This window comes from Rhopilema esculentum, chromosome 7 (assembly GCF_057945365.1).
Source record: "Rhopilema esculentum isolate cy_ngs chromosome 7, ASM5794536v1, whole genome shotgun sequence".
NCBI lineage: Eukaryota > Metazoa > Cnidaria > Scyphozoa > Rhizostomeae > Rhizostomatidae > Rhopilema > Rhopilema esculentum.
Window position 1 is genome coordinate 9,349,228 of NC_142821.1, and position 21,554 is coordinate 9,370,781.

Sequence of the window (21,554 nt, forward strand, 5' to 3'; positions counted from 1 at the left end):
TCAAAATTCAAAAATCCTCCAAGTTCATTGCCTCTTCCAGGCATGTGTAGAAAGCTGCTTCTTCCAACTTCAGGTTGTACCCTCCACACAAAAGACTTAAGACTTTCAGCTTTGGTAGATGTATGTTTTTCGAGTTTCTTTTTTAGTTGTTCCCAAAAAATAAGTTGAGCAAAACAAAGATAAATATTTCATCCAGTGTCCTTAGATTTCCCTTTTAAGTACCAAATGATTCCACATTTCTAAGAGAATGAATTCTATATTTTTACCCAAGTATGGAATTCGTTTGATTCTTTATTCATCTATTCTTTAAACACTTTCATTATTTGTAGCTGCAAAGATTGGTTTTGAAATCTCGGTCAATTTTGTGTGTTAGTCGGTCCAATTTTCTTGACACCTGAACATTCGACAATTTCGAAATACTTTACCTAATTTTTTTCCTTTTTATATTTCAGTATGATGTGATTAACCTGCTGATGCTGTTAAAAGATTTTGAGTTTGAGTTTGAGGTTTGTCCGCGCACATAAACACCAGCATCAAAATTTGTTTGTGGACTCGTTTTGATCATGTGATCACAGAATAGAAATTGCAATAGATTGTTTTTTTAATATTTTTTTTATTAAAAAGGTATCTAGGCCAAGATGGCCTCCAACCCTTTTTACAACATAAAAATAACAATAAAAGTTAATAGAATTACCTCTACAACAACTTGTCAAACGTTAATATCAATCGGAGCGCGAAAACGCGAAACAAAAGGACAAAACAAAGGACTCCATACCAGAGTTTTCACAGGTGCAACAACAACAACAAAAGCAGAGAGGCACGTAAGGTGCTTGCCTCTTGCCGCTTGCCTAGGACTGCAATTTCTTGCATAGGAAGATGGTGAAAATCGCCGTAATTGGTGCTGGCATTATCGGCCTTTCTTCAGCATACGTCCTAAAAACGTTTGATGATCATTTAGACATAACACTGTTTGCAGAGAAATTCAGCCCAAACACGACAAGTGATGGAGCTGCCGGTATTTTCAAAGTCAACGAGGTTGACAAGGGATTGACAAATACATCGGAAGAAAAAATCAGGTCAGTCCATACTGCTAGCATTTTGTCTCCCGAACGGGATAGGTTTCTCCCGTTTGGGAGAATTCAAATCTTCGGCAGCTTAAATTTTTTCTCCCGATTGGGAGAACTTGTCCTTTAGATGGCTATTTTATAAGCAAAAGGCTTAGAGGGCTGGCATCCGCGTACGTTGCGCCACAGATCTGATTCAGAGTTATATCAAGGGCCTCCGACAACCTCATATACCCTGGAATCACTCATATACGAAAACTTTCTTACCCTTCTACGGCAACCATGGGTAGTATAAATATCGAGACCTTTTTTATGATAAAGGACGCATATTTATTAAGCATAAAATGTCAAGCAAATAAATTCTTATTTTTCGTACACACGGTAAAAATGTATTTGTTCGACTCATTGATTAATTTTTTAAAGTCCAAGAGGCAAAGCTTATGCCTCATAACAATATCTGTTTGCGTAAAGTCAACAATTGGCGGAGTGGATGGAGTGGAGTACTGGCGCTACTTGGCGCATGATGGATTATCTATGTGGCGTACCAGGTCAGTGCCGTCGGAACGATATTAACATGGGGGGGGGGGGGCTGCCCATTGTTTTCCTTCTCATTCAGTACACTGTTCTAGAGGAAACATACCACAGTTTGATAATTATTGGGGGGGGGGGGGGGCTCCAGCCCCCCCGGTTCCGACGGTTCTGCAGGTTCATACTATCCAGTATGGTTAGAGGCCCTTCACAGGTGAAATTTCATGAGTTCAATTCGGGTGTGCCAATTTCCTTCGCGTTCACATGGATATTTCGAATTGATTGGAATAAATTTACGAATACTGCGTTTTCACACATTCAAAGATCAGGCGCTGTAACAGGAAGTTGCTCAAGCAATTTAAGGTAAAAAAAAGGTATAGGCAACTCAGGATTAGGGTTATAAAGAAGTGACGACATTTGAAGAACACTGGAAAACAATAAATGATAGACATATACACATACACACACATGTGGGATCGAGGGGCAATTCACTCTTGCAAATAGCGTACGAGATTTTCCCTAAAACAAAAGGATTTCTAGGGATTAAAGTGTACGAGATTTTCTTGCAGTGATTTGCCCTCGTGTGGGATGGTGTAATGATGGCGAACTTTAGTATGTCAATGGAAGACTTCGTGGGGTTCGTGAGCCTAGCACAAATCTTGATACCGTATAGTTTTGATTATGCAAGTTCAGTTTCCCCCAATTTGAAAAATCGTGTTCGCATGAATTTTTCACGCTGGTGTAATATGCGTTTTGGTATCCTATGCAAAAGTGTAACGTGAAATGCAATGTGTTTCAAATCATGTGATTACATCGTAGTGCGATATTATGACACGTTATAATTAACAAATTGGGAACAATGCCTTTTGAGTTTAAAATTTCACACTTTTCAATCCAGACAAATTTGGAGTCGCCATTAATGTTGTACTTTTTGCATATAAACTTAACAAGGGAAATCACAGCACCGCTTCGTGTTAGGGATAGTTCGATTGTTCTTTACATTTTGAATTTGAACTAGAAAATTTGTGTTCCCAGACCGGTTCGCATGCTAAATTCCACCATTCGTTTCGGTTCCCTGTTTTTTTAAAGCTTGGGTACGTTTTTGTATAAGCGAAATTGTCACGCGTTTGTGTACCCAGACCGTTTTGCATGCTAAATTCCACCATTAGTTTTGGTACTCTATTGTTTAAGTGCTTGGGTACGTTTTTGTATTAACAAAATTGCCATGCGTTTGTGTACCCGGACCGTTTTGCATGCTAAATTCCACCATTAGTTTTGGTACTCTATTGTTTAAGTGCTTGGGTACGTTTTTGTATAAACAAAATTGTCATGCGTTTGTGTACCCTGACCGTTTTGCATGCTAAATTCCACCATTCGTTTCGGTTCCCTGTTTTTTTAAAGCTTGGGTACGTTTTTGTATAAACAAAATTGCCATGCGTTTGTGTACCCGGACCGTTTTGCATGCTGAATTCCACCATTAGTTTTGGTACTCTATTGTTTAAGTGCTTGGGTACGTTTTTGTATAAACAAAATTGTCATGCGTTTGTGTACCCTGACCGTTTTGCATGCTAAATTCCACCATTAGTTTTGGTACTCTATTGTTTAAGTGCTTGGGTACGTTTTTGTATAAACAAAATTGTCATGCGTTTGTGTACCCTGACCGTTTTGCATGCTAAATTCCACCATTAGTTTTGGTACTCTATTGTTTAAGTGCTTGGGTACGTTTTTGTATAAACAAAATTGTCATGCGTTTGTGTACCCTGACCGTTTTGCATGCTAAATTCCACCATTAGTTTTGGTACTCTATTGTTTAAGTGCTTGGGTACGTTTTTGTATTAACAAAATTGCCATGCGTTTGTGTACCCGGACCGTTTTGCATGCTAAATTCCACCATTAGTTTTGGTACTCTATTGTTTAAGTGCTTGGGTACGTTTTTGTATAAACAAAATTGTCATGCGTTTGTGTACCCGGACCGTTTTGCATGCTAAATTCCACCATTAGTTTTGGTACTCTATTGTTTAAGTGCTTGGGTACGTTTTTGTATAAACAAAATTGCCATGCGTTTGTGTACCCGGACCGTTTTGCATGCTAAATTCCACCATTAGTTTTGGTACTCTATTGTTTAAGTGCTTGGGTACGTTTTTGTATAAACAAAATTGTCATGCGTTTGTGTACCCGGACCGTTTTGCATGCTAAATTCCACCATTAGTTTTGGTACTCTATTGTTTAAGTGCTTGGGTACGTTTTTGTATAAACAAAATTGCCATGCGTTTGTGTACCCGGACCGTTTTGCATGCTAAATTCCACCATTAGTTTTGGTACTCTATTGTTTAAGTGCTTGGGTACGTTTTTGTATTAACAAAATTGCCATGCGTTTGTGTACCCGGACCGTTTTGCATGCTAAATTCCACCATTAGTTTTGGTACTCTATTGTTTAAGTGCTTGGGTACGTTTTTGTATAAACAAAATTGTCATGCGTTTGTGTACCCGGACCGTTTTGCATGCTAAATTCCACCATTAGTTTTGGTACTCTATTGTTTAAGTGCTTGGGTACGTTTTTGTATAAACAAAATTGCCATGCGTTTGTGTACCCGGACCGTTTTGCATGCTAAATTCCACCATTAGTTTTGGTACTCTATTGTTTAAGTGCTTGGGTACGTTTTTGTATAAACAAAATTGTCATGCGTTTGTGTACCCGGACCGTTTTGCATGCTAAATTCCACCATTAGTTTTGGTACTCTATTGTTTAAGTGCTTGGGTACGTTTTTGTATTAACAAAATTGCCATGCGTTTGTGTACCCGGACCGTTTTGCATGCTAAATTCCACCATTAGTTTTGGTACTCTATTGTTTAAGTGCTTGGGTACGATTTTGCATAACCAAAATTTTCATGCCTTTGAGTACCCGGACCAAAATGCATAAGGTTACCGAAACGCATATGACACCGGCTTGAAAATTCAAACAGGCCTGAAAAACCGAAATTAATCTCCGGTTGGCCCGAGTTTCAATTCGCCCTACTCATGTGAATACTCAAAGGGGTTCGACCAAACATCCAACTGAACTGAGGCTGGTGTGAGTTTCAAACCGGACTGAAATTTCTCATGTTTTTCTGATCAAATATTTGAATTCTGCATGTCAAAAAACGAGGGTTTGTCAAAAATATATGTACAGTATGTCACCGTCGAAAATCGCAAGTAATTTGGGAGTTAAATGTTTGATGACGTCATTCATGAGATGTAGTTATTGTTCATGCCCTCTCTTTGGTGGCCGTACGACTAAGTCAGAGAAAACTATTGACTTTACTATTTAACATAAGTGTATTTGTATATGTATGCAGCGCCAGGTTCTCTTTGACCAGCTCTCAGGTATCGATGGATTCAATGTTGCCGATGTAAATATGAAAGACCTTTGTCATTTACTCCCATTTACTCTTGTTTGGAGATCAGAGTTTAGGTACATAAAAATGGCTTTGAAAAAAAGCAAACATTTTACGACATACTAAAAGCTTTTTCGTCTGACACTCCTCAGAGCAAAAACGTCAGAATAAGGTTCCGAAAAAACACGATGGAAAATATATACCCAGTTGTGGATCGAAATAGGCCAATCAGAAAAACGCAAGCACAAGACCGGTATAGTTGACCAATCAGTGCCGCGAGCCTAAAGAACAATTACCAATGGAGTCCAAGAGAGAAAACGAACTCCTTTTGTCTACACAATGGCAGCTTTTTCGTTTTTATGTAGATTGACTCCAAAACTGCTAGATGGAAGGACGACCGGGCTCTGCCAATTATCCGAAACATGTCGTCATTATAGAGTTTTGCACAATCTGGAACCTGGTTCTTTCGGAACCTTATTCTGACGTTTTTGCTCTGAGGAGTGTCAGACGAAAAAGCTTTTAGTATGTCCTAAAATGTTTGCTTTCTTCAAAGCCATTTTCAAATTCTGTACCGCAAAAAAATTGTTCAATTTTGGGTACAGTTGCAAACAGAATTATATTAGAAGCAACAATTTCCTGCGTTAAGGCCTCGGCAAATTTAAGTTAATGCTGAAATACAGCAGCAGCACCCCTTTCTTTTCTTTCTCTAACTTTTATTTTTTCTTATTTTCTCTTTCTTTTTTTCTTAGATGATGTAACATGTTGTAGAATTGTATGTGGCATTTATGGTGAGGACTCGATGACCTTGTGTCTTTCCTCGCCATGAATGTCACAGCTTAATGTAATTGTCGTTCTAGTAGCTTTAGTTGATGTATAAAAAATATTTATGCATGTAGAATACTCTTGAATGTTTCTTGATTTTTTCTGACTGTCCAGTTTCTTATAAAAAAAGAATGTATTTACAGTTGTGTAGTTATCATGAACGACTTGTCAATGTAGTGTAATCGGTCAACCTCATGTATCATTAATCGTCTTAGATAAGATATCGACCGTGATATCAAAAATCATTAATGGTTGCTCTTCTAGCCACTTTATAAAAGGGCGTGGTAAGCAAAGGGTCCCGCCCAATAATCGTCTATTTTCAACAAAATGTGCAGTAACAAGTTTCCTTTAGAATTAGACATGATCCAAGATGTTATCTTGTCGGAAAATCCTGGGCCTGAGCCCCCCCTCTCAAATGGAAGCCTGATTTTCCGTCTGGAGATTAGAGCCTGGATTTTAGTGAAAGAGATATGACAATGACATTTTCGTATTGCGGTGTGCCACGGTGTCTTTATTTCTGTGTGTTAGTCATTCTAGCAAGGATTGCCTGAATGACAAAATCTTTTTGGAATTAAAGCAAGGCAGAAATCTTCAAATCACTCGAAGTTCAATCAACGCAAGTTCAAGTATCCACACTCACTTTCAGATATCATCCTTGGCGCCTGTAGGATATTTCCAAAGTATACTCCTCGCAACTTGAAGGTGACAACTCGATATTTAGCATGTGACATATTTTAGACATCTAGACATTTGTGAGACATTCAGGGTTGAGTTACTTACTTTTATGAAAAAAATCGACAGTAGCATAGCCAAGATGGTAATGGAAGGATTGGGGGGGGGGGGGGGCAAAGACAAGTTGAACCAAACTTAGAAATGTTTATACACACACATATATGTATCTATATTTTATAAATGCAATTTTGTCATAACACGAGCTTTAGAATTGGCCAAAAGTTGAGAACAAATTAAGAACAAGCTGAGGCTGAGTTACTGTAATATGCAATTTTGAATAACATTTTACCCTAAAAACACAGGAATTTTTGCCATGTGTGGGTGCTTTTTCGGTGAATAAACAAACCTGTCAGCAAATGAAGGGTGTTTCACTCACTTTGTTGGCAAATGAGACCTGAATACATCCCTAGATCGAAAAAGCTAACAATCCTACTGCTTACAACCTATTAATTTAAGAACAAATTGAGAACAATCCAGGCTCACATTAAAAACCTAGTTCCAACGGGCATATCACTCCACAGTTATCTCGTATGGCTTTCGCACAAATTCATTAATATTCGAGAAAAAACCCTAGAAATCCAGGGGGAATTGGGGCACTTGGGGCTTTAGCCAAAAACAAATAGAATATGGAAAGGACCACTCTTAATCCTCTTTTAATTCAGTTTTAGCTCCACGTTGCCTGTGACAGTAAATCTTGTTGAGCTGTCTGGCTGTAAATATACAGCAAAACTTCTTGAACAATCTGTTCATGCTCTTGACATTGCTTTCGACAATGAATAAAAAAGCAAGTATTATACCCCAAAAAAATGTGAAATTTTAAGATGAATGGGCGTTTTTGAAAGAGTAGACAGGAGATGTTTTTGTTACAAAGTTTTTATACTCTGCTATATGGAAACAAATCCCATCGCTTGCAGACGCACATGTGCTCATTCATTCATTCATTCATTCATTCATTCATTCATTCATTCATTCATTCATTCATTCATTCATTCATTCATTCATTCATTCATTCATTCATTCATTCATTCATTCATTCATTCATTCATTCATTCATTAATTCATTCTTTCATTCATACATTCATACATTCATACATTCATACATTCATTTTTAATTTTTAATTTTTTGAGCATGGTAGCCCCACCAGTTCCCGAGAACTGCTTTTCACAAGGGGCATGGCAAGGCTCCTATTCTATAATTGAAAGATGGTACATTTGATTAGATACGGATAACAAATTAAGAGAGGCCCTCTATATATATTCGTCTTTTTCAGGGTGGACAAAAATTTTATTAATGTCTACCCCTTTACTTGTTTCTTATGACCTTTTTTGTATTCTTCTTTTATCAATTATCTTTACTTTTCTGTTATGTTCAATTCATACTGAAATCTATACAAAATGTTATTAAGTGCATCAAACAGAGCACATGATTCAATAGCTCGTCGTTATTTTTTTCATTTGCCCTTCAGCAACATAAAAAACCAATCAATTTTCTGATTTTACTTCTCTTCTAATTCTAAAAATTCTAGAAATTGTATTTTAAATCAGTATATTGTAATTAATTTGTTTGCTGGCTGAAAAAGATTTTGAGTTTAATTTTGAGTTTGCCTAAGGTGTCAAATCAATGATTTACCACAATTAGTTGTGGACAAAGAATGATTTTAGAGGATATGATTAAAGAGACACAATATGGGCACAAATTTTTTGATGTCTTAACAAATTTCATGTACCAAAAAGAGGATCATTACGAAGACCAGGAGTAGATACAATTCAGATTTTCTTTCAGGATGGAATTTCAACAGGCCATCCAATGGTCATGAAAGGGAGTATGTGAGAGCCAGGGACTTAGTCCTAGAATTTTTGAAAACATAATAACTTAGAAACAAAATATTTTGTTTTGAACTGGTTGTTAGCATTGCCCCCATTGTTCACTGAAATCTTAATTAATAAGTAAATTCCTTATATGTGAAAGATATATCTTTGTCTGTCTAGGAAATGGGCAGCAGACACATACAAATGGTACAAAGAAATTCTAAGGTCAGATTCAGCCCCAAAACTTGGCATATGCAACATATCCGGCTACCTATTAAGCGACAAGGACACCTTAGAGGTATATTATTGTTAATGTTCACGTTTTGTACTATTGATGTGATGATATCAGAGTAGTTTTTAATCAAGCTGTATTGACACTTTAAAAACTAAGCCATATTTGTTCCATGTTTGTTTTAGGCATTCACCTGCAAACTAAAGTTTTCACATACTAGCCCAGGGCAAACCATCTTTTTAAAGTTAATTAGTTTGACACTAAACACCTAAACAGAGATAATTTAACTCATAGTTTGCAATAAACATTACTACAGAGTACAGGTTTACCGTTGCTTTTGTGTTTTGCAACTTTAAAAATGAGATGATCACTCAAAAGTTTGATACCATAAAATTTCAATTTCTGTGATGTGAAAATCTTGATAGTGGAAGAAGTGGCATCACTTGACCTTCCAGACTAGGGGGTGAAGGGTCATCAATAGAAAAACTAACCAATGAAGACATAGCTGAAAAAGAATTTAGGTGCTATTTCACCTGCTGATAGACTATTTTACTGACAAGCTAAAGATTTTGTAGACAAACTAAAGATTTAAGACTAATTTGTGAAGTATTGGGGGGGAGGGGTTACACCCCCTACACCCCACAGCTAGCTACACCCCTGAATGGAAAGTTGGAAATTGCTAGTGACACAAGTTAGTGTCTCATATCAGCCCTGTGCAAAAGAGTATCCTTTATTTTCTAGTATGCACAGTTTTCCAAAAGAATACAATTGATCACTTAATTGCCCTATCATTTTTTAGGTTAAGTAAAACCATCTAAGACATAATATTACAGATCTGTAGACTGATCAGTGCTGTATCATTTAAGCCCTGGCATTTAAGTATCATGTAATATTTTGCCCTGGCATACGGGACTTCTTTGGGCTTAATATGAATCCCTGTATGCTGGGGGCAAAATATTAGCCATCACTGATTTGTGTGTTTGTTGTTGTCCATTCTCGTCGTATTGGGGTGTTCCTTATACACTTCTATTTTATCAATTTTTTACTGCAAGATTTCCCCCGGAGTCCATCAAGCAGCCTGCTATCATGGATTCTCCTTTATTCGCACATATCATAAATTGTTTGTTTATACCTGGTACCTTTGAAAGTGTTTGTTTTTAGTTAGATATTTATTCAATTGTTGCGTACCACTGTAGGTTGGCCCATGGTCAAAAGTTCTTGATAATCTTGTCAAATTGTCAAAGGAGCAGCTGGCTAGTTTTGGTGAAGAAATAAGGTAGTTCTGAAACTTTTGCTAGAAAACAGCTGATTCTCTGGCACAATTTTTGGTCCAACTTTTGGTATGTAATGTGATGATAGTAAAAAGCTGGAGAAGTAAAATAGGTAGCAATCACTTGGCAACAAAAGTTGCCTTGGTGGTTTCAATTTGTTGTTTTGGAATAAGATAATAACAAGCAAAATGCCTTTTCTTCAATCATGTTGTGGTATGGTGGATCCTTTTTGGTGAAAATAAAGAGTCAATGAGACAAATGTCATGTCTCCTATGCAATTAGTTTTGATGCTATCTTTCCTTTTAGCTTTGTCATTTTCTCGCATTCCTTGGATGAGCATACCTGAATCTTTGGACTTGAAAATATCTTACAAAATGGTACAAAATCTCTTGAATTTGATAGAATTTTGCAAATAGTACTTTTTAAATTTGATGGAATTTTGATAATTGTTTTTAGTGTGTAAGTGTTTTAATATTTTCATTTTTTAGTAGAAACTTTTAAGTTGATTCTTGACTCTTATTTTGTTTTTTAGATCTGGCTATTTTATGACAAGTGTAATCTGTGAAAGCAGTAAATACCTCCCATGGCTCCTTGAAAGGTAATTGTCCTCTTTATGGCAGGGGAAATTTAGATTTCAGAAGTTTATTGGCTCAATTTTGCCTGTTTGTCTGTATTTTTGTGAAAATTCTGTTGCCATGATTTTAGTTTTGAATTTGTCTGTTTGGGTAATGATTTATTGTAATGATGTAAGCCTAAGTTTATTTTGTAAGGCAGATCGTAATTGGTAACCTTGTTTTATGTTTTCAACAACACACATAATGCATCCATAAAGAATTTTCACAAGTATTTGCAATATTATGACACGTTATAATTAAAAAATTGAACACAATGCTTTTTGAGTTTAAATTTCACACTTTTCAATCCAGAAAAATGTGGAGTCCCCATTAATGTTCAAATATATTGGGGGTTAGGGAAGCAACCCAAGGAAATGGGGATATTGCCTCAGAAATTTTTTGCTACCTACCATTTGGTTGAAAACATCAAATTAGATTTTGTTGTACTTAACTTCACAAATTATTGAATTTTCATAACATTTTTCTCTGCTTTCATAGCATTTTACCTGCATATCTTGTTTTAATGTGCTAAGGGTGAAGTTTTGTCTCCCTTGTTTGGATACAGACCTTAAATGTTGTTATTACCTTGAACCAGGCCCAGTTCCAGTAGCAAATTTAGTCTTGTTGTGAGAAAGATTGTTCGCCCAGTAATAATATCATGCATAGGCGTAAACTTAGGGGGGGTTCTGGGGCTTCAGCCCCTCCTGACGAAAACCGAGGGGGGGCTGAGCCCCCCCTGGAAAATAAGGAAGTGCGTTACCAATTTTGAGATAAATTTGTTATATTATTGGTCTCACGCATAAGATTTGTTGCATTAGATAATTGCGTTTACAGCAAAGTAAAGGATGAAATTATTGTGAACATAAGGTCAGATTGTGTGTTTCTTCTTCCTCGATAATGAAAAATGCACGGAAAAATCACCTTTATGCCTTTAGCTAATCCACTTTTTATCCTGTGACATCACAGAGTGACATCACACATCACAGAGTTGTACTAGTCACAGAGTGTGGATGCCGTAAGCAATAAAAAAGCTTCCTGGGGACTTATTTATTTTTGATATTTTTGGATTAGTGGCTATTCAGGGGGGGGGGGGTTGAAAAAGGGGGGCTTATAGAATTATCTGAAATATGCTACATAAGAAGTCATTTCTTTCTTTTCTTAATAAGAAAGAAGAATCTAAGTATAAAAGTTAGTATGAATGGACGATTGAATTTGTAGTAATTCTTTCGTATTATGTATGAATTTTTGTATGAATCCAAAAGTATTAATTTTTGTGGTAATGCAATAAAACGCCAAATGCAACCTCGGATGGCAAAAATCAACTAATCGAGGAAGGGCGATTCGCGGATTTATGGTAAGATACATTGAAAATTCAGTAACACTTCTTGGGGGTAAACAAAAGCTAACAAGCTAACGAGGTTGCATTTAACATACAAGCTAAAAGCAGCTTTACAGATTTTTGGATATATGATAAATTTAAAAGATTCTAATTATACAGCATATAAAATTCATTAAATTATAAAATTTAGGTTCCAATTATACAGCAGAATTAACTTGATCGCTGCAGGATAACGCAATAAGGAAAAGTCATCATAAATCAAACGATGTTAGATCATTGTTGTTATGCAGTTTTTAATTATGGATTTAGACTAATATTATGAATCAGGCAAAGAAATATAGTCAATAAATGATGCCATTTAATTGTAATGGTCGATCATGGTCTTTTTCAGTGTCACCGTGAAAGTTTTGTAGCTACTAAGACTGACAAGGATGAAAAATGTTTTGAGCCAATCAGACTGTTTGTTTACATTTTCAACAAGCCAATGGTATAGCGTCAAAGACAATAGAAATCTGAAGAGAAAATAGTACCGAATCAGCAATAATTATCAATCTAAAGTAAGACAGATAGATAATTATCAACCACCAAGCCAAGCTTCATCGATTCTCGTTGATTTTCTGAAAAAGTGATCATAACTTCAATCCCCTCAGCAAATCTGCACTGCCATTGTAATTTTTATTGATATTCTTAGGGTATTTTTATTTTATCAGTTAGAAACTGTAACTTTTTATCATAATTTACTTTTATAGAGGAACTGAATGGATATCGTGGATGCATATGATTAAATGAATGGAATGAAATATGATTAAATGAAATGAAATAGAAAATGGTCATCGTCATCAACATAAAGAAATGAAATTCAAAAATGTTGTTAAAAATCCCTCCCAAGCGACAAGCGATTGCTCGTGCCCGGCTCAACACACATGCAAATGGTTTTACACTTGTCCAATCGCCCGTAGTCGTATTTCAAATGTTTTTCAGGACATTTCTTTTCAGTTTTTTTATTGAAGATGGTGGTAAAAACATGTTACCACGAAGTACCAGGTTCGGAACACAAGAGCTATCCACGTGCCAGCTCGTGAGATATTTTGATAAAACATGCCTCAGTGTGTCAGTTTGCTAGTAAACCATTGAATTCTGTTACACGAGGGAAACGTTGCCTGTGAACCAAAACGTTCTGGCATTCTGGTTCCGTAACGTTCCAGTTATGGTTTGTTGATACATCATGAAACTTTAACTCCAGTTTCTTCCTTCTACCCATTTTTAAGAGATCTCAGAAAATTCTTGTTTTTAGGTACATATTTCCTATCTTTGAATTGTGCGTCCTACAGCAAACATTGCTTAGTATTTTGTCTTATAAAGGCTATTTTTCTCATAGATTTAAGGAGAAAAATGGAAAAATTGTGAGAAAAAGGATAAATTCTTTCAGCGAGGTACCTGTAACACATTATTTCAAAGTAATTTTATTTTTAATTTATTTTTCTAATAAAGAAAACAGGTTAAAAAAGTAATTTGTCTTTTTGAATAGTTGGCAACTACTGATTATGTTATGAAGTTGTTTGCAAAAAGTTTTATAAAAGGCCTTGGATGAGCAGATTAACGTTCTTTGAAATATTTACTCATGGGAATTGTACACGTGTAGCAAACGATGGATCAAGATGTTTCTCTTAGTTACGTGCAGAATGCTACAATCTTCTCAACCAAAAGTATTCATTTTTCTCATTAGCTGTCTGATTATGACGTCATAGTTAATTGCACTGGAATCGGAGCACGGGACCTTTGCAAAGACAGCGACGTTGTACCATTAAGAGGCCAGGTTGCACGAGTAAGTTTTTTGTGTACCAATCAGCCAAATTTTTCATCCTTTAAGCATATAAATAGGATGGTATTGATTGGTATTTGGATACCAATCAGGAACCAAGGAAGGATAGGGATTCTAACTGAAACATGAAACAAAATGTTCGAGATAGAGAACTAGATTGTTGAGTTTGTAGCATAACATACAATTTCAATTAACTTCTTTTGATAAAGAAGTAGACATTATATCAAGGTTCACAATCGACCAAGTCCCTCATCTATGGCACAAATAATTTATCATAGCAGAAAGTGTGTTGACAGAAGGAGTTCGTTTCCACCTTACTCCATCGGTAACATTTTCAATAGGCAAGCGACACTGATTAGGCAACCTCAAGAGTCATCTGCTCACATTTCTGATTGGCGTATTTCGATCGACAACTGGGTATATATATTTCCTAGCATAGAATTTTCGATCTACTTTCTCTCATTTCTTACTCTGAAGAGTGTCAGATGAAAAAGTGACATTTTCAAATTCTGTACGAGAAGATTCAATTTCCTGACCCTTAAAACCCGAACCTATCCTTCACATGATGAATATTATGTTTTAATGGTACATTGTAGTGCCTTTTGTCTGAAGATGAAAAGAAAATTCTAGTAAAATGTTTATTCTTTATTTAGAGAGGTCAGTTTTTGGGAGAAGTCCGTCAATAGACATTAGCTTGTACTTTTTTCACGTTTTCGGTGTCCTTAAGCGTCCAAAATTATGTCAATGACATTTTTGTTATGCCAAAGAAAGTCAGTTTTTGAAAGAGAAACGTTTTTGATTTATACTTTACATTTCAATTTGGTTTTGAGGGAAAATAACATCAAGCTATACTGAAATATCGGAAACCTGATGACATATTGGAAACTTTACACATTTTCATGGTACATCTTTTAGCAGACCATTTTACTAATTATTCTTGGTATGTTTCCAGGTAAAGGCACCATGGATGCGACATTTCTATTACGTTTCCTACTCTAGCGGAAGTCAGTCACGAGCTACATACCTATACCCAAAGTGAGCAAGTTTGCATCTTTGATAAAATAAGTTAAAGCTCAAACCTAAGCCTATTGAAGCGTAGCTTGTGCCCCAGGACCCTTACCTGACAGAACAGTTCTGGAGCACAGGCTAATGGAAACGAAATATTTTTTAACAAAAAATTTTTTTATCGCCTCTTTTACCGTCGCAAAACACTTTATAGGCAACATTTTGACTAAAGGTTAGAGAACAGTATTTGATCGGTAATGTCGTCGTTTTCTGATTGCTTTATTTACATCTGCATCCGTTATCATATTCCCCATTGAGCATTAGATGTATAAAAAATAAATAAGCCTCCAGAGGGCTCATTCGAAGATTTACGTTATATATAGAAAATTGTTTTTCCTTTCTGTAGTGCCCTGACGTTTTGCAATTACAAGAGTTGTTTTGTTAACTGCTACAAACTTTTATCGGAGAAAAAATAGGTTGATTTGTGTTTTGCATACTAGAATGCTTTCTAAGATCGCAAAGAATTTTTTTTCCGTTGCTTTCGACATGTTTTTAGTAACTGTATTGTTTTCGAAGCATCGACAATGTTGTAGTGGGAGGCGTATTGCAGTCATCTTGGAAGACCGACCTTTCTGAAGAAGACCACAAAAGAATCATGGATGGAGCTTACGCTTTCATGCCATCTCTCAAGGTAAAGTGTCTTTTCGTATAGAATAAAGGAACCAGAAATACAGTGCATCCTGTATGCGCATAGCTTAGAGATCCTACTAGTCTTGATTATGCAAAATAAGGTTTCTCTAGCAACGATTTGATATATGGCGCAGATGGCGCGGATTTGATATAAGTTTACTGGAGCGTATTGATACCTCAAGTATTGGGAATTTCTTGAAAATTTAATTGTCAAGGATTTCAATGAAAAATATCAATTAGTTGATTTGATATATTTTATCTTAATTAATTATGAATAAATAAAGTAATTATCTATTTTTATGTTCTTCACATATGTTCTTAAGTAACACCAAGATATACTGAAATATTGGAAGAAATAGAGAAATAAAAAGTTAAATGTATATTAGGCAGGGCATTCCTCTCAACCATCGACCGCATTGCCTAACCTTTGTTTTCTCGGCTGATTATGGAACACTATGGTATAACGAATAACTTAAGCCCTTACAACATTTTCAAAAATTCATCAAAGTCACGTTACCGATGACGTCAAAAAGGTTATGTTTCCTAGACTCAAAACCATTGTAACTTCTTAAGTATACGTCTGACTTCAATATAAATGCTAGATTCGGGCTCGCCTGAAGAAGAGCTTTCTAATGATATATACATATTGTATTTTAACGATGTCAGCAATTTTCAATGATGACGTCATCACTTTCAAAATGGCCGTCGACCAGCGAGCTGACTCTGATTTTGCTAGGCACAATTTGGCATTATCGCAATTTGACATTATGCATGATTTTGCTTAACACTTTCTTATAACGGAGAAGAAGCTCCTCCTTCGCCATCCAAAGTTTTTCATTATTATTCTTTTAATTTTATTAATTAAACCTAAAATAATTGTTTCCGAAGACCGGACCTGAAGCCGTCCGTACGAAACCGAGCTTTGCACAAAGGCCAAGGGCTTATATCATTGGCATTGCCAGGAGGCAGGAGAAAACAGTTATTATATGGTCTATTACTTTAAAGCGTTTGTTTAATACCCCTGACAGAGCTAGATAACTTGCCAATCACTCGTAAGGTGCCTGTCTATCCAGTATGCAGGCAATATACCTTGATTCTTTCTTAGATATGATCTTGACATATTTAATGTTTTTGTTCATGCGGATGAAATGGGAAAGATAAACCAAAATATGTGAACGAATGCTGACTTGTATAGCCAGGTCAAGGTGCTGATGGGTTGCTTTTATCAACTCATGGGTTCACCAACGTCTTTTCCAAAAAACGCACACAGTCAATGCCCATATGCAATGGCAGATTGATGCAAAAAAATGTTGATTCTTGAAATTCGTCAAAAAAACTGAAAAGTGTCTTGAAATCGCTAAACTGGACAAGTTGTCTGCTTTGTTGAGCATGGTAGTAGCTGTGCAGAAAAGCAACACTAAGATACTTTTGCAAGCAGTGCAAAATATGATTCTGCTTACATTTGCATTGAATCACATCAACTATGCTACTGTGCATACCAGCATCTGCTTCTCCATTGCACTTCAATCATTAGAGGGTGAGGGTGAACAAACTACAGCATTCCAAGATTGGAACAAATAAGGATTTTGCGGAAATTTCAAAACAAATTCGCTGCAATTCATTGTGATTTACATACAGAGCTATTTAATCAAGAAGCTTAAGGGACTGCAGGTCCATACAGGTCTGGCTTCAGCAAACGTTAATGCGGTTAACACATGGATTGCTACGTCCCACATTCATAGCAAGTTTAGAGAGGCTCTGAAGCAATACTTTTTCGTAAAGTCATCATCAATTCACAAGTATAGCATTCCAGGTGGGACAAAGCTCCTTCAGAAGCATAATGATAGCCTTAGAGAACTCTTCAAAGCTATGGAACCAATCGGTTTTCTGTTGCTCCTGCAAAATCGACTTTAACTGGTGAAGAATTAGATCAATAAAGTTCTAATGACCTCCTTGCAGCGTCGATCATGGGAGAAGAGAATATGCATCGCTTCACAAATGATCGCCTGATTAATGGCAGCGTTTAATTCTTCACGCCGATCAAGAAAAACAAAGCTGAAGACAGATCTGGAAAAGGTCAAGGGTACACCTGCAGCAATTACCGTGGTCAAGGAACACAAAAACAGGCCTTTAACTACTCATTTTGAAGGCAGGAAGTCTGCAAGAGGCATTTACTCATCCCATGACAACCGTTCCTCTTTCAATTACTATCGCTACAGCTGGTTTAACTTTGTGTCAGTCAGACAAAGTAACTTTGCAACGACTCTTGCTCGAAGAGTGGCAATGGATCAAAGACATGCCTCCGAAGTCTGCCGTTTGGATAGTAGACGGAGTGGCAGCAGTTCGCTCCATCAAACCGATGCCAACGTACCGAGTGCGGATGCACAGCCTTTTCGAATTTGTTGCTCCTGAAGCTGGGTATAAGTTGGTGAGCCTGGGCCAAGAGGTCATTTAGAAGTGTATTACCAAAACATGTTGCAAGGATTTAAATGCCACGATCTCCTGTATCGAAATCAGAAGCAAATTGATTTTATAAGACTGATTTCTAAAGGAAGACACATTGGGCTTTTGCTTTTCTCCATGTAAAACGCAAATGGTTCCCATTTCGGAAGAGATGTTTGCCTTAATCTACAGGCTTTATATGCTTTATCTGGGTGTTAATCCTATTTCCGCAACGTAGGAAAGGTAAGGTTGCTGAAGACAGTCATCAAGAGCCCGCGATACCTTGAACTGCTTGACAGCCTTGGAGAAGAAAAAGTGGTTAGTGATAGCGATATGGAAGATTTTCAGAAGTTTGTTCAAATTGTAATGTATTCTGGCAAGGTCAAGAGAAGCTATGTGGAAACAAGACTAAAAATGTACAACAAAATGAAACTAACATTGAAAAACTTCCTGATTCACATTCCAAGAACATAGCCTACTGCTGGTTGCGTTGCGTAGAACCATCCGTCAAGACTTTTTACGAAAGTTGTTGCTGGAAGGGTCTTCTGAAGAGTCTTCCTTGAAATCTTTTTGCTTCACGTGCCCCCTGCTGCCTCCTTCTTTAAAGTCAAGACGGAAAAACAAGAACCGACTTTTAGAAAGCGTTGGGGCAGATGTCGAAAGTGGCAGTGAAAATCTCCCTGCTCTGAAAGTACCGAAATAGGCCCGTAGTGTCGACGAAATCAGTGCTAGTAACGAATACAAGGTAACAACAGACCAGGTAGACTCTGACCTAAGTAGCACTGAACATTCTGATAAACTAGAGAATGAACGGGAAGTTTATGACTTTAGTTCGTCGGAGGATTCGGGCGGTAAATGGATTTGAGGCGAATATATACCGTAAATCCTCGAATTAGTCCCCTGGGGGCTTATTCATTTCTTATATTTTTGGATGGGGGCTTATTCCGGGGGGGGGGGTTATACGAGAGGGAGTTATAAAATTATTGTAGACATTAAGAAGACATTAGTAAACGATCCAGAAGTGCGTTTGATTAGATCAGAGCTTTTGTCTTAAAATGTACTGTTCGACGGCCATTTTGAAAGTGATGACGTCATCATTGAAAATTGCTGACATCGTTAAAATACTGATATGTATATATCATTGGAAAGCTCTTCTTCAGGCGAGCCCGAATCTAGCATTTATATTGAAGTCAGACGTATACTTAAGAAGTTACAATGGTTTTGAGTCTAGGAAACATAACCTTTTTGACGTCATCGGTAACGTGACTTTGATGAATTTTTGAAAATGTTGCAAGGGCTTAAATTATTCGTTATACCATAGTGTTCCATAATCAGCCGAGAAAACAAAGGTTAGGCAATGCGGTCGATGGTTGAGAGGAATGCCCTGCCTATATTATTATTAAGAAATTAAAAAAACTTCCCCATGCCTGAATTTTTTGTTCCCGAGTATTTGCCCGAATGTTGCCACTGTTTGGAAATATTTGGGGAGGGGGTGTGACACCCACACACCCCCTAGAAGGTACGTACGCCCCTGGAAGTTCGAATACATAGCTAGTTATGAAAATGACGCCTGCGCTAGCATCTGCTTAGTTATCAAAATGTGGAGTAAAGATTCTTCATCAATTTTTGTTTAATCGACAGAGAGCAGAAATAATTACGAAATGGGTAGGCCTGAGACCATCACGGTTGACGTCAGTCCGGTTAGAGAAGGAGGACATGTGGTTAAAAACAGCTGATGGAATGACAACCAAGAAAGTCAGGGTATGTACATTCTCGTCGCTTTGCGGTGTTTCTTATTCGCTACGTTTGTATCTATTTTTCGCCGCAAGAACTCCTTGAAGCCCGTCGAGCACACTGCTACCGTGACCTTTTCTTTATTCATGCAAAGCACCCCTAGATTGCAAAAAGCTCCTCGTTTTTTAAATGTAATGTTTTTTAAGGGGGTGTCGGAACCACTCCCTCCCTTCGCTACGGCTTTGTTCCTCCGAGAACGATAGTTCACATCGACAAACCTGGTTGTTATTGTCGAACCGGGTCAAATTGTTACTTTATTGTATGTCCATATTTGGCATGGTTTTTCAAAAAGTCTTCAGTAAATTGGCGAGAGAGGCCACATGATTTAGTTGAAGCCTTCAGCCTATCAAGATTTTAGCCTTGTGCTGTATTTAGTTTTAATTTTTTGCCCAGGTTGTTCATAACTATGGACATGGTCCGTGTGGCATCACATTGCATTGGGGATGCGCACAGAATGCATTGGAATTGGTAAAGCAAAGCTTGGAAGAGATTTATGGCCTAAGTTCAAAATCAAAACTATGATTAGGAAGTACACACTTTTTTATAACCATACCTAATATTTGCCGAGCCTCAATTTTCTCTGATGAAACTTGAGCATTTCATTATTTTCAAATTATTCTTAAATTTCAGTGATTCTACGCATTAATTTTCCTATAGACTATATTCTTATTGATAAAGCGTATAGACCGAGTCATTTGGTCTGTAGCTTATATTTTGTGTTTGCAGTGTATATAAATATAATTGTATTGTGTATGGTGGTGATAGATTGTGATAATGTAAAACATTTATAATATTTTATATTAATTATGATGGTCGTTTATCTCGATCGCTCTTTTGTGCGTAGAAGAAGCTGATGTTAAATATGGTTTCAAATTAGGCGACAAACGCAATACAAATTAATTAATACATTACAAAGGGGGAAAATTAATACAGATCCTTAACAGAGGAAGTATTATGCCTATACAACAGTTGGAAATCAAAAGGCAAGTTTTTATCCTTTTGGTAAAAGTTACTTCCTATGAGGCAAATAATACTTTTGCCAGGCGTTTTTGTATTACCACCTTGTGTTCACGAGACACTACTCTCGGTGGGGCCTGCGCATTATGGGCCTGCTTTGCTGCAAGTCACGTGGACGACGTGAAGGCCGATCAGAGGTTCTTATTTCGAAATATTTTCGAAACATACGAAAATCCAAATCCTAGCACTTCAATTTATTTCCTACCTTTCTATAATAAAAAGGTAACAAATTGTCAAGGAGAAATGGAAAATATTAATGTTTTAGCTTCAATACCGAAAACACAAAAAAGGACCAGAAAGAGAACGAAAAGCAATAAAATATTTGGGTCTAGCGTTTCATTTGTTTGCTGACACTGCAAGAAAGTTTGGTTGCAGTAAGTCTACAACGCAACGCATTTACAAGGACAATAAGTTAACAATGCTGATTAAAATTCAAAGAATGGTAGGCCTGGGCAGGCAGACTATTAGTTGGGCCTAATGATGGCGGCGGGCTGGTGTTGTAGGGGAAGTCAATCAAAGCTGAAAATTTTGTCCAATTTTTTGTGGAAAGCCCCCACGCAAGTACAGAAACAACTAATGATTCTTTGCAAAAACCTTTTTTCAAGCAAGACATTAAACCTAGTAGACATTAAACAATAACATAATGGTCTTTCAATAAGCCTGTCAAAGTACAAGCCTTGAAGTAATTGAAAACAACTTGTTTTCATTAAAAAAACACAAGAAATGGAATCTTCTAAGACCAAAAATAATAACCTCTTTCAAAATTTTGTTGAGATTTCCTATCCGAAGATATTTCGTTGGAAAATTATTTCGGTGAGTTTCAATGCAAATGGCGGTTGCCTAGATTCTTGGAGGTCATCTGACAAAATATATAATAAAGCAAAAATTACTTGTCTAAATAGTTTTCCTTTTTTACCTTATTAAATTCATGTTTATTTTTACAATTGGGTAAAATTGCAATCGAAAATCTCAACCAGCAATCTCGTTATGTTCCACTG

At 36.7% G+C, this 21,554-nt stretch overlaps 1 protein-coding gene across 1 annotated transcript; it reads left to right on the top strand.

The window, feature by feature from the left end:
* The first annotated feature begins 779 nt into the window (after nt 1-779).
* On the top strand, nt 780-20,346 carry LOC148959957 (D-aspartate oxidase-like). Its single transcript, XM_089109212.1, has 10 exons — nt 780-1,076; nt 8,511-8,628; nt 9,759-9,838; nt 10,366-10,431; nt 13,165-13,219; nt 13,513-13,611; nt 14,561-14,643; nt 15,190-15,304; nt 19,387-19,506; nt 19,933-20,346. The coding sequence occupies exons 1-10, from the start codon at nt 877-879 to the stop codon at nt 20,059-20,061; spliced, it is 1,065 nt and encodes a 354-aa protein (XP_088965338.1). The 5' UTR covers nt 780-876; the 3' UTR covers nt 20,062-20,346.
* Nucleotides 20,347-21,554: the final 1,208 nt, after the last annotated feature.

Bases quoted from the DNA above. Each gene is read 5' to 3' on its own strand.
- LOC148959957 (XM_089109212.1), top strand. From the start codon at position 877: ATGGTGAAAATCGCCGTAATTGGTGCTGGCATTATCGGCCTTTCTTCA. The intron at 1,077-8,510 runs GTCAGTCCATAC...TTGTCTGTCTAG, and splicing joins ACATCGGAAGAAAAAATCAG to GAAATGGGCAGCAGACACAT. The intron at 9,839-10,365 runs GTAGTTCTGAAA...TTTGTTTTTTAG, and splicing joins AGTTTTGGTGAAGAAATAAG to ATCTGGCTATTTTATGACAA.